Consider the following 13,762-nt stretch of genomic DNA (forward strand, 5'->3'; position numbering starts at 1 on the left):
CAAAGCTGGACTTTTTGAGTTTTTCCAAACGCTATTTTTTTGTTTCTATATGTGAACACTCCTTCGAGGTGAGAGATAAAACATTTTTTTTGTAAAGGCTCTTTCCAATTACGAAGATAGAATATGGCAAACAATTAAATGAAAGGCAGATATGGAAAAACGATGAGGACCCCTTTTATTGAAAAAGCTGCTTCCATTCGCTAATATGATGGGCCCTCCTATGGAACCAGTTTGGTTTGATGAGTACTTGAAATTCATCCTATCTGGATAATTCATATCTTATTTAGATAGTTTAGATCTGATTTTTTTTATTTGTTTAAAATAATTATTTTAATATGTATAAAATTGAAAATAAAGACAATATCTTAACTATCTTCTTTTAAAAAATAGTTTTTTTATTTAAAAGTAATTAATTAAAGATTTTAAATTTGGATCGTTCAAATCAGACATAGACAGTTCAAATCTGATGAGTTTAAGGTGCTCATCAAGGTGATGAGTACTGAAATTGGTTCCACCGTACTATACACATATAAATATTGGTGATTTATACTTGTAAATTTTAAGGAAAAATTGATCACCAACTCTCCATTGAAATATTTATTGTATAGTTTTACCAAAAGAAAAAGAAATATTTATTGTTGAAAGATTAGGTGCAATTTATTTTCAAAAGGTATAAATTTTAATTCCAAGTTTAGAATAGCGTTACAGCGTTTTAGAAGTCGACAAATGACGCGTCTGGATGAAATTTTAGCTGTCTCCTTTAAAAAAGAAAAAAAAAAGAATTGGTGAAATCTTGCAACAAAAATCACATTTTTTTTATTGCCACCGACAAAAGTCATAGCTTTTTTTTTTGGTTACAACAAAAGTCATAGTTAATAACGAAGGAAAAAAAACCTTGTCTGTTGTTTATAACGAAGGAATTATGGATATGGTATACAAATCGTGGTCCATATGATGAATCAACAAACCTAAAGGCAAATAACATCTAAGATACTTTCAACATATTTTATTGAAATTAAGAGCAACATTAAATTAACTTTATATTAAAATTTAATAAAATGATGTCACCTTTAAATTTTATAATAAGCCCCTCCGGCAAATTAAATAGCCTCTTATTGTTAATTTATCTGTTGTTTTAATAAAATGGCCAAATAGTACTATCACAGAAGGACTATTTGCATATGATTTAATGTACTGACATGTGATTTAAAGTTTGTGAGGTTATTTTATCAATAATGGAATAACTGATAACATAGGATTGTTTGCACAAGCCTCTCATTGAGATGGAACATATATCTTACCACTTAAATGGTACTTATAAATATACAATAAATTATACATTAACGAGATCCTCACATTTACAAGGAAAATTGAACCAATATAATTTTCTTATTGAGAATGGGTCAACGTACTCTTTATCAGCTAAAGAAAAATAATAAATAAAGGTTGTGAAAATTACGAAATTTTAAATCGGGATTTTTTTTGCCAATAAATCCTAAATCGGGATCCATGATAACACTTAAACTGGTTTTGACTTTTGACAACAATTGACTTGTAAATAACAATAGGCTTGTTTCAAACAGTTTATAAGTAGCTTTTCAATCATAATTTAAGAAATACAAGACAAATACATAATAGAAGTTTTATCTCAACTTACATAAAACGTACTTATAAGATATTTTCATTGCTATCCCAAACATACCCAATACATTTTTTGTGGGCCAAAGAGCGTAAGGAGAGTTTGGAAAAACCTTATATACTACTCCCTCCGTTCCTTATTATAAGAGACATTTGATGCTTATGACATGTTCCTATATATAAAAGACATTTAAAAGTTGTCTCTACTTTTTTGTGTTGATTTCCTATTTTACCCATATTTATTGTCTCCAACTCACACTCTCTCTCCTTCCCACTTATCTTTCTTTTAATAATTTACCATTGTCCTCTCCAATATCTCTCTCCTTATTAACGAGGGTATTTTTGGAAAAAAAATTATACTTTTTACACATTAATTATTCTCAACTAATTTTTACTGTTTTTTTTATCAACGTAATTCGGTTATTCGTCTCTTATAATAAGAAACAGAGGGAGTAGTAGTTTTATATTTAAGAGCTCACCTACCCTGTGTGTTTGTGACTTTGGGTGTGCATGTTAGACATGTATGCTTTTCATTATCAAAGTGGATGGTGGGACCACCCTTGGCAGCTAAGGATTCCCTGCTCTTTATTCTTTTCTCTTTGGGACGAAGTTTCCTTATTGTTTCCCCCCCAATTGTTATTTCTGTATATGCGTTATTGCAAAAGGAATCCTCCATGAATGAATGACGTCAACTTTTTTAACTTCCACAGCCTCTAGGTCTCCTTCTTCACATTCTGATTTCTTTCTCTCTTTCTTTCTTTCACGAATAATATGAAACAAATTAAGAAGGGAAAGAAAGTGATGAAAGAAAACGAAAGAGACAGAAGCACTTGTGGTGTTACTTCGTCGGTGGGAAGAAAGCAACAGAAAGCAATGGTGGGAGAACCATATCAATCTCATCCACGGCTCTCCTATATTATTTTTCTTCCATGACTATTTTTTCTAAAAAAAATTAGTGGAGGATGACTGTGAAATTCTGAACAAGAAAAATAATTACTAAAAAGTTTTAATGACAAGTAAAAGTTAAAACCTATATCATTTTCTGTTACGAAGAACTTGTCATTATACGCTGTTCAGTTGTTATGAGATTTTTTTTAAATTTTTTTTTTAGACCTTATTATAATTATCCCCAAAAAAAAAATAAAGTACCGGCTAAGTTAGTGGTTTTAGCTAGGGCAAGCCAAGGCTCTAAACTCAGCACACTTCTTTAGCAGTTTAATATAAATATTAAAATAACACTTTCCTTCAAATTAAAAAGGCAATTTTTTTCAGAAAGGAACGTACCCTATAATCCCTCAAAGCATTGAGGTTAAAGAATAAATCTTTCTTAATTATTACCTCCAATTCTTTGTATAAGATAGAATTAACCGAACTGTGTGTTCATTATTGTTAAGAGTGAGGGAGGAAATTAGTAAGATGTTTAAAGTGTTTTAACAAAAAAATATTATTTAACTAATTTAATTAATATCCTTAATATACTTAATTAGTTAATTATGTCTTGCATTAAGGACCAGGCTAATAATATTTTACAAATGTATTCTTGTCTTTTTTTTTTTTGATGAATGCTTGGACCATTTTTGGCCTTCGATTGCACCACCTTCCAGGTATCCGGCGTTAACCTGAAGGCCAACGCCAGATTTACCAGCATGGGCCCTCGACAAACCGACTAGTCCTGGCGCCCCCAATCGAATAGGCCCGAAAGGAAACCTGCCTTTGGCAGTACCTCAGGGGAGGGAGCTACCACCGGAGATTCTTTACAATCTCCTTACCAGGGATCGAACCCAGGTAAGGAGGATTGTGGCGCAGTTGCCTACCCCAACTGCGCCAACCCCCGTTGGTAATGTATTCTTGTCTTTAATATTTATCCAAATGCACTGTTATAATAAATTGAGATATCAATCATTTAAAGATAAAATATCTAAATATAATTAATTTTTCCGTCAAAAGTATTAAAGCCATAAATATGTTGAAGTTATAAAAATTTCAAAAGCGACAATAGATTCACCAAGAAAAATAAAGAGTATAAAAAAGTACGATGGTTGAAAATTCCAATTCAAAGTTGTTAAAATCTCATTCTTGTTTTGATTTTGACAATGTTTGGGTTTGAATTAAAGAATAATTTTTCAAACCCAATGTCGTATTTAAAAAAATTTCATAAATCCTTATTCATTATTTTATTATTGGCTGCGTGGAGAAAAGAACAAGAGGCAGACGTACGCCGTTGACAGCGACACCAACCCAATCAGGGTAGCGGTGTTTGGCCAACAGCAAAAAAACACTTTTTCATGAGATAAATTTTTTTACATGTTTATTTTTAAAATTATGATTTTAATTCTATCCAAATTCTACCATCTCAAATAACACATTTTCACACTTTCTTATTAAAATAATACTCAATTAATTAATTTAAAAAAATTTAAAAATGTTACAAAATTATTTAATTATAGCATGTTCTATAATATTTCTAAAATATTTGTGTATGTCATTAGATTATATATTAATTTATAAGCGAGGCATATTAGTTTAAAGAAAAATAAATATAAATACTTTAAAATAATTTAATATATTTTTTTAATTTTCTCAAATCAGAGATAGTCTATCTATATGGGTATGTATCTCACAAATCATATATATATATATATCTCTTCTGGTTCTTAATATAAGATCTAATTGTTGAGTTGATCTTAATCCTAAATATAAGATCTATTTATCATTTTTATTAATTTTTTTAAATTACTTCTATTGATACATAATCAAGAGGGACATTGAGGGAGGATTTTAAGAAAAATGATTGTGGTATTTAAAAAAATGTCATATTTCTTATAATTAAGTAACTTATCTAATTTTTTAATCTAATCAAATTATTAGGACATTGAATGTGCTGAATGTATCAAAAATATTTTAAGATATTAGATGTATCTGACAAAATATTTTAAGATGTTCATATACCTTAACTGTTTAATTAACGAGATAAAAATAAAAGAGTGAGTTATGGTATTTATATTTTTTTAGATATGTACAAAATATAGTCTCTTGGGAACAATTGGAGATTATTATTAATCATCTTTATCGCTTGAGTTCGGACCTTTTTTATAACTTAATTGTGAAGTTATAAGTGTAACTAATTTTTATTGGATCCGGAACATTATAATTAAAGTCTTTTCAATAAATATGTTTTTCGAGATTCAAATTTATATCCTTCTTCTTATAAGATATCACCTTCAATCCTTAATATAAGATTATGTTTGATTTTTAATTTGATCATAAATACAAACCCTAATTTGTTTTTTTATATATTTATATATTTTTTAAGATAGTCTTTCTAATATATAATTCTAATCAATATACTTATTAATAAATATATTTTAAAAAATATAATATTTATTAATTACAAATAACTAATTTAATTTATTATTTTAATTTATTTAAATTAGTTAACTAACTTTATATTTAGATAATAAAACTATTTACCATATAATCAACGGCTTATTTAATAAGTCCGACTTTATCGTTACTTTTATGTATCGTGTCGTACGGGTAGGAGAGAAATTAAGCTATTTTTCTCGCTTATGGTTAAAACGATAATTCACAATTCAACACTCCACGTTTAATTTGACGATACAAAGTACCGCATCTTGGGGCTGTCACAGTTTCACCCTAATGGCATCCCCGTAATATATCCCAATCTGGGGCAATTCTTCGAGGGGCCGGTCCTATAAATTTTTGTCGTTTCCGAGGGGATCCTAGCCTTCATAAATTCACTTTTTTCGGCATTTATCGTACGCAATAGTTTATTATTTCCATAGCTTTCAAAGTAATAATACTAATACTAATTACTAATAATCATGATCATAATAATAATGGGCATAATTTGGCCACATTGCAATACAGCTTCCTGGTTAGTATTTTCTCAGTCATTGTAATGCAACGCAAATTCAATTTATTTTGAATCTGTAATACTATCATTTATATTTTTAAATATGGATCAATAATTAAAATTTAATAATGATGCATTTTTTTAAAGTTTTAGTATTGCATAAAAATACCATTAAATATAAGTTGTAAGAAGAATAATATTAAACATACACCTCTTTAGTTTAAGAGTTAGATAATCATTTAAAAACGTTAAAGAAATTAATTAGATTTGTTATTTGTAATAATATAATTAATTTTTTAAAACTATTTGATAAAGCTTTTAAGTTGTGGTAATCCTCGTACAAGTGATTTGAGAATAAAATAAATAATAGTAAATAAATAATTAAAATTTTATAATTTAGATTAAATTAAATATTTAATTAACTCTTCTATTTATTAGGATTAAATTCATAAAGTTTAAAACAACACCTTCTTTTTTGGCCAACATTAAAACAATATTTCTTTAATTTTATTTACAATCACTCCCAACATGTTTCACATAGAATAAGAAAAACTTAAGTTTTGTTAACTTTTATTTAAGCTTCAATAACTTTCTAATTTTATATCCCTATCTAATATACATTATATTTCATATAAACAAAATAATACAAACTCCCTCCGTTCCTTATTATAAGAGACATTTGTGCTTATAGCATGTTCTTAAATATAAGAGACACTTAAAGTTTGTCTTTACTTTTTTTGTTTGATTTTCTATTTTTACCCATATTTTATTGTCTCCAACTCACACTCTCTCTCTCTCCTTCCCACTTCTCTTTCTTTTAAAGATTTACTATTGTTCTCTCTCAATGCTCTCTCTCCTTATTATGAGGTATTTTTGGAAAAAAAATTATAACTTGTTACCCATTCTATTGTTCTTAACTAATTTTAACTGTTTTTTTGTTATCAACATAATTCCTTTATATTTCGTCTCTTATAATAAGGAATCGGAGGGAGTAATAAGTAAAAGGTAAAACTGTATGTCTATACAGAAAGAATTTCAGTTTCTTATAAATAAGATCAAAAAATTTTTTTTCTCTGTCTTATAAATAGAACCAAAGGAGTATCTCTTATTTATAAAATTTTGTACAAGTACATGGGACCCACGTCTAATCAATAATTAAAAATATAAAGAGTACAATTTAGTCATCATCTCACTCCTCGTTGCCCACTTTCTACTTTTCAGCCATAGGATTCATCTTTGTATTATTAAATATATAAATGTACATCCCATGACAAACACTAAACAATTATTATATGCTCCTCCACCAAAGAACTCCTCGTGCCAAGTTTGGATTTAAAGTGAAATTATTATAATAATCCTCTTGTTCTTTTTATGAAAAATAATTAGTCCAGTTATATTGATAAAAACATTTGCTAAAATTAGTTATGAAAAAATTGTAAATTTCTTTAAAATACCATTATATATAAGGAATGAGTTTGAGGGAAAAAATAAAGAAAATTTTAAAATAAAGAGAATAGTGAAAGAAGAAGAACGTGTGGTGGAGAGTATCCTTCGAAGCTCAGGTGATAATAAACGTATCAATATTAAAATGAGTAATTAAATGAAAAAGATTAACAAAAAAAGTTTGAAATATCCTCTAATTTCGCTTATAAATAGAAACAAACCACATGTGCTAGTTGTTTTTTTTTTTTTAATGAAAAGGAACGAAGGCATATATATTGTTCCTTTTTAAAGTTATTTTTAGTATTGTCAAGAAAAATTTCATACCGCTTAAGTTACAAAGTTAGAAGTAAAATTAAATCGAATTTAAAAACTCAGTAACAGTACCTAAGATTAAACAAGCTTTTAATTTTACTCTTATTAAAATCCATATAGTGTAACTTTAAAAGAAAAAGGGAGTGCATATGAAGAGTAAAAATTCTTAATTGTTAATATTAGTCTCACATTCGTAATTTATCTGTCTCTAAATATATGATATATTGATTTCCTCTTAAAATGCAAAATATTTGGGCAAGTTTAAAGTGATACCTATGAGGTCCAAATACTCTTAGGGAATTTTCAAAATAGTGTCTTTCGCATATTAAAAAGGTTATATATTGGCATGAATTTAAAAAGAAACTAGCATTATTACTCCTCTATTCCTATTTATAGGGCAAAGAGATGAAGTTTTTTTGGTTCTATTTATAAGTCACTTCATTAATTTTTACTATGAATGTACCATATTGTCATTCATTTATTATAGTGTAGATAGTTTTTTTTGAAAGGAGTGTATATTAAATAGGGCTAAAGTTAGAAAGTTGTTATATTTTAATGAAAAGTTAATACAATTTAAGGTTTTTCTTGGTCTGTGTGAAATATATTGGAAGTGCCTTATAAATAGGACCAGAGGAGTACATGTCATACTAAATTTTTTTGGGTCTTTTTTTGACCTCAGACAAATTATAGTACTCTTTCTGTTCTAAATATAAATTTATTTTATAATTTAATTTATATAACAAAATAAGTTTTATATTTAAAATGAGAGGAGTAGTTTTTTTTGACGCGAAGACAAATTATAGTAGTTCAAACACCAAAGAATTAGTTATGTTATGTGGAGCATAATTTTTTTATAAGGAAAATTTAAAGAATCAAGGCTATTTCCCGCATTATCTCGAGTTCCCTACAATTTTTCGTCCAAGTTGAGAGACAGCTGGCTGCTTCAGATTTCGAGCCGATTTAAAAGACGAATTGAAGCCGGCTTAGTGGACCCCATTGTCACTGTACTTATCATATAAGTCATCTCCTGCACCTGCAACTTATCATCACTGAGATCAACTATCAGTGATAAGTGATACAACGTATCATCTCTTCTATCTGTCGCCTCCCATATAAAAAAACACCCATTTCTCTGCTAGCTCAACTGTCCTATATACATATATATAAAGCATTTCTAGAGAGAAGTTGCTATGTGGTGAGAGAAGTAAAAGAACATGTAATAGTCCAGCTGAGGAGAGAGAAAGTCCAAGAGAAGGAGAAAGATAAGAGAGAGAGCTTTCACCTAAACTCTTCTTCTGGTCTGTTTTTTCCGTTCAATATTCGGGACCCTTCTTCCCATGTGTTGCCGATTGCTGGGGTTTCAAAGGTGAGAGAGCTTCTCCGGGCACACAGACACAAATACCTTCTCTCTCATATTGTCGAATCTGTTGCTTTAAAGTCTTTAGCTTTTCTGGGTATTTTAGTTTTATTTTTTTCTTCAACTTTTTCTTTCTTTGCCCTTGCCTTTATTTTTATTTTCCTTTTACACTTTTTTTCTTCCTTGCATCTTCGATTCCCATATGGATTAAAGATGCTTTCTTGACCTGCTTTGATCGTTTAGGATAGAGTCAAATTGTTTTCATTTTTCCCTTTCTCTTCCCTTCAAGCTGATTTCGCTACCCACATCGGTTTGGTGTAGTTAATTTAACAAAAATGGTAGTTATCCTAAATGAAAAGCTGGGGCTGGTTAATGATTTCGTTCTAGGTATGGATTTGAATTATCTTTGTTTTATTATTCCGGTGATTTTTAAGCCATTCGTAGCCAACCGTGTGTTTAATCTATTTTCTTTCTTCCCTTTTCAAAAATTTGCAGATCTAGACTACTAGTGCTCATTTTAGTGTGTATCTAATCGAGGGCGAGGCAGACGATGTCGTCTCTCAGCAGAGAACTCGTGTTCTTGATCTTGCAGTTTCTGGATGAGGAAAAGTTCAAAGAGACTGTTCACAAGTGGGGCTTGTGCCATTTTTGTTTCTTACTTGTTATTACGATTTTTGTACATTTTCCCTATTGGCTTTTTTTGGTTGCATTAATTATTTTTTCTCTCTGTGTGAAATGAAAATTAATAGGCTTGAGCAGGAGTCTGGGTTTTTCTTTAACATGAAATATTTTGAGGATGAAGTGCATAATGGCAATTGGGATGAGGTTGAAAGATACCTCTCTGGTTTCACCAAAGTAGATGATAATCGGTACTCCATGAAGATATTTTTTGAGATAAGAAAGCAAAAATACCTTGAGGCATTAGATAAGTAAGCTCACTGGCTCACATTTGATTCTGTGTACTGTCACCATTCTAGTATGTAACTTCGGTTAACCTGTTTAAATATTGATAGGCATGATCGGTCCAAGGCGGTAGAAATATTAGTGAAGGATTTGAAAGTCTTTGCCACATTTAATGAAGATTTATTTAAGGAAATCACACAGCTTTTGACGCTGGAGAATTTTAGGTATGAATATAAACTGCTGTTTTGGTTGCAGTGTAGAAGTTCTTCAGATGCTCACAAGTTTCTCGTGGCAGGGAAAATGAACAACTATCCAAGTATGGTGACACAAAATCTGCAAGAGCAATCATGTTAGTTGAGCTCAAAAAGCTGATTGAAGCAAATCCCTTATTCCGTGACAAATTGCAATTTCCCAACCTTAAAAACTCAAGGTTACGAACTCTCATCAATCAGAGGTATGTCTTGTAATCATGCCACATCACTCAATTCAAAATAGTTACATGCCTGTCTAGGAGATATATCTTTAGTACACTTTGGCAAAGCCCATCATATTGTAACTTGCACCTTAATTTAAATATCGAATGGGCTCCATCTGCTGACTCTAATTTTTGTGTGCATTGATGTATACTTGTGTTATATCTTCTTCAAATAAGCCCTTATGTAATTTTCATCGATGATAAAGTTCATGCCGTTGAATGCTATTCATTGTAGACGGAGTCTATTTTCCTCCTGTACAATGTGTCTGGCTGCACAGCGGAACTTTCGTGAATGATCATTAATTGTTTTACAGCAGAGCTACCACTTCTGCTTTCTCATTGTAGACAGCTATGGATTAAGTTCAAATTTTAACCCTTTTTTTCCCTGAAATGAAAATTTGGGTTGCGCAGCTTGATTGAATTGGCAGCATCAACTTTGTAAGAATCCACGGCCAAATCCAGATATAAAAACTCTTTTTGTGGATCACTCATGTGGACAGCCAAATGGTGCACGGGCTCCGTCACCTGCTAATAATCCATTAATTGGAGCCTTACCAAAAGCTGGTGGATTTCCTCCTCTTGGTGCACATGGGGTGGGTTATAAAACTGCCTTGTCTACCTTAATTTGGTGTTATAGGCACTCAACATGCATCCCTTCATTTTCTTCTGTATTTTTCCTTACTGAGGTAGCAATTTTGTGTGATGCCTTGTATGCACAGCCTTTTCAACCTACACCAGCACCTGTGCCACCACCTCTAGCGGGTTGGATGTCCAATCCAACCACTGTAGCTCATGCTGCAGTTTCTGGAGGAGGAGCTATAGGTCTCGGCGCTCCATCGATTCCTGGTATTTCATTCTTCTGCTTTCTTCTCTCCAAGTCTTCATATGTAGCTGTCCTAAGATCTCCTTGGACATATTTGGCTTGATCTTTGACTTTGGATGTGGCTCATTGTCTTGTAAAGCTGCTTTGAAGCACCCCAGGACTCCTCCAACAAACCCTTCTGCTGACTACCCTTCCGGGGATTCTGATCATGTTTCTAAGAGAACAAGACCCATGGGGATTTCAGATGAGGTAAGCTGCTACCACTTTCTTGCACATGGTCTTGAATTACTTGCTATGACATTTTTTTACTGATGCCTGAAAATATAGTTCTGTCTTTCAAATTTCTGATATCATAATCTTGTTTTTGCAGTTGAATCTACCTGTTAATGTGTTGCCAGCAGCATTCCCAGGTCATGGACATGGTCAGGCTTTTATTGCCCCTGATGACATACCAAAGACTGTCATAAGAACACTCAATCAGGGTTCATCTCCCATGAGCATGGACTTTCATCCAGTACAGCAGACCCTGCTTCTTGGTATGCTGCTATTCTAAAGCCTATCAACGCTCTCATTAACTTTATTGTTGAAAATATGTTTATTGTTCGTGTTCATATTAGCAATTGACTTTTTTCTTGATGCGATATGTCAGTTGGCACAAATGTGGGGGATATAGCATTGTGGGAAGTGGGTTCACGTGAGCGACTGGTGTTGAGGAACTTCAAAGTTTGGGATCTTAGTGCCTGTTCAATGCCACTTCAGGTTGTTTTTTCTCAGTTCAATTTTTGCACTGTTGTGTTTTACCAAACTGTGCCTTGTAATATTGTTATTTCTATAAAGAAAACTAATCATTCGTTAAATTTAGGCTGCTCTTGTGAAAGATCCCAGTGTTTCCGTCAACCGTGTTATTTGGAGTCCTGATGGTGCTTTGTTTGGTAAGTTGAATTTGTTTGAATTGGTTCATTGTGTGATATGATGATTTGAACAACACATACTTTTAGTTCAGAATTCAGCTAGGCCAATATCGAATATATATATTTTAATGTTTAAATAAACAGGAGTTGCTTACTCAAGGCACATTGTCCAAATATACTCTTACCATAGTGGGGATGATGTACGACAGCACCTGGAGGTAGTGTACAAAATATTTGTTTAGATATAAAGAAATTTTGCATTTGTTTCGCTAATTTATATACTTATTTTCATCTAGATTGATGCTCATGTTGGTGGTGTGAACGACCTGGCATTTTCCCACCCTAATAAGCAACTCTGTGTGATAACGTGTGGTGATGATAAGACCATTAAGGTAAGTGTTTCAAAGCACGATGTGTTTCCTAAAATGGGTAATTTGTTAAATGTTGCTTACTAATTTTGGTAAGTGAAGGTGTGGGATGCTGCTACGGGTGCTAAACAGTATACTTTTGAAGGTCACGAGGCTCCAGTTTATAGTGTCTGCCCTCACTATAAAGAAAACATTCAGGTATGACTCATGGAGATTTTTACAAATCCTTTTGTTATCCTGAATGATTATTCTAAAGAAAAGTTCTTGACTTTTTCTTCTGTTTGGGTTTCTTTCTGATGCCACGTGATTTCTTGTTCTAGTTCATATTTTCAACAGCATTAGATGGAAAGATAAAAGCTTGGTTGTATGACAATTTGGGATCTCGTGTTGATTATGATGCTCCTGGTCGTTGGTGCACAACAATGGCTTACAGTGCTGATGGTACAAGGTCAATATTCTCAACCATGGCTACTTGTCCTGTTCTTTTTCTTGTATGATCAACTAAGATATCTATTTTTATCACTTTCTGTTCAAACATTTGCATTTTGTTTATTTATGTTACAGACTTTTTTCATGCGGTACAAGCAAAGAGGGGAGTCCTCTATTGTTGAGTGGAATGAAAGTGAAGGAGCAGTCAAAAGGACTTACCTAGGATTCCGCAAGCGATCTTCGGTGTTGTGCAATTTGATACAACAAAAAATCGATATTTGGCTGCAGGGGATGATTTCTCCATTAAATTCTGGGACATGGACAATGTTCAACTTTTGATGACTATTGATGCTGATGGAGGTCTTCCAGTAAGTTCATTCATTTATTGCAAACTGGGGAGATGATCTCTTGACATGGTAGTTGCTTATCACCGCCTTGTCTGGTTTCTAGGGAAGCCCACGTATTCGCTTCAACAAGGATGGAACTCTATTAGCTGTTTCTGCAAGTGAAAATGGGATTAAAATTTTAGCCAATGCAGATGGTATTCGATTGTTGCGTGCATTTGAGAGTTCTTTATATGACGCATCTAGAACATCTGAAGCCATGGCAAAGGTAGACTTCTAGAATGTTATGGCCCTCTCCTGAATTTGCCAACAAAGTCTAATCTAATGCATGTTGTTTTGGAGCAGCCTACGATAAATCCAATTTCAGCTGCTGCTGCTGCTGCTGCTGCTGCAGCAACTAGTACTGCACTTGCAGAGAGGGGCTCGTCTGTGGTAGCTATTGCTGGAATGGTCTGTCCGGTCTTGTTTTCATATAATGAGAACTTATAATTTTTTACTTGCTACTTGTAGAGGTTTTTTGGTTCCCAGCATACACATCATGGTGTAAATGAGATGCAAATATCGTGCTTATCCTTGCTGGGATTGTAGAGAGAGCATCTCATCATGATTGGTATTATCGACTTTTTAATTGACAAGTTGATTGCATCTTTTCAGAATGGGGATACCCGAAACTTGGGTGATGTTAAACCTAGAATAACTGAAGAGTCCAATGACAAGTCAAAGATATGGAAGCTCACTGAAATCAATGAACCATCTCAGTGTAGATCCCTGAAACTACCTGAGAATGTAAGAGTGACAAAGGTATGTTATTTATGTGCTATCTTTGATCTTCATTTCGTTGGCCCCAAGGAGAGGATGTCTTGAAGCCTGATTATCTTTTTT

At 32.2% G+C, this 13,762-nt stretch overlaps 1 protein-coding gene and 1 pseudogene across 1 annotated transcript; both read left to right on the forward strand.

Annotated features, from left to right (window-relative positions):
• Positions 1 to 8,997: 8,997 nt before the first annotated feature.
• LOC114738746 (protein TOPLESS-like) lies at positions 8,998 to 9,884 on the forward strand. Its single transcript, XM_028926813.1, has 4 exons — positions 8,998 to 9,014; positions 9,123 to 9,257; positions 9,377 to 9,556; positions 9,641 to 9,884. The coding sequence occupies exons 2-4, from the start codon at positions 9,178 to 9,180 to the stop codon at positions 9,882 to 9,884; spliced, it is 504 nt and encodes a 167-aa protein (XP_028782646.1). The 5' UTR covers positions 8,998 to 9,014; positions 9,123 to 9,177.
• Positions 9,885 to 10,424: 540 nt separating this feature from the next.
• On the forward strand, positions 10,425 to 13,260 carry LOC114738747 (protein TOPLESS-like; annotated as a pseudogene).
• Positions 13,261 to 13,762: the final 502 nt, after the last annotated feature.

Source organism: Neltuma alba, unplaced genomic scaffold (assembly GCF_004799145.2).
Source record: "Neltuma alba isolate B1F8T4 unplaced genomic scaffold, ASM479914v2 tig00013677_pilon, whole genome shotgun sequence".
Classification (NCBI taxonomy): domain Eukaryota; kingdom Viridiplantae; phylum Streptophyta; class Magnoliopsida; order Fabales; family Fabaceae; genus Neltuma; species Neltuma alba.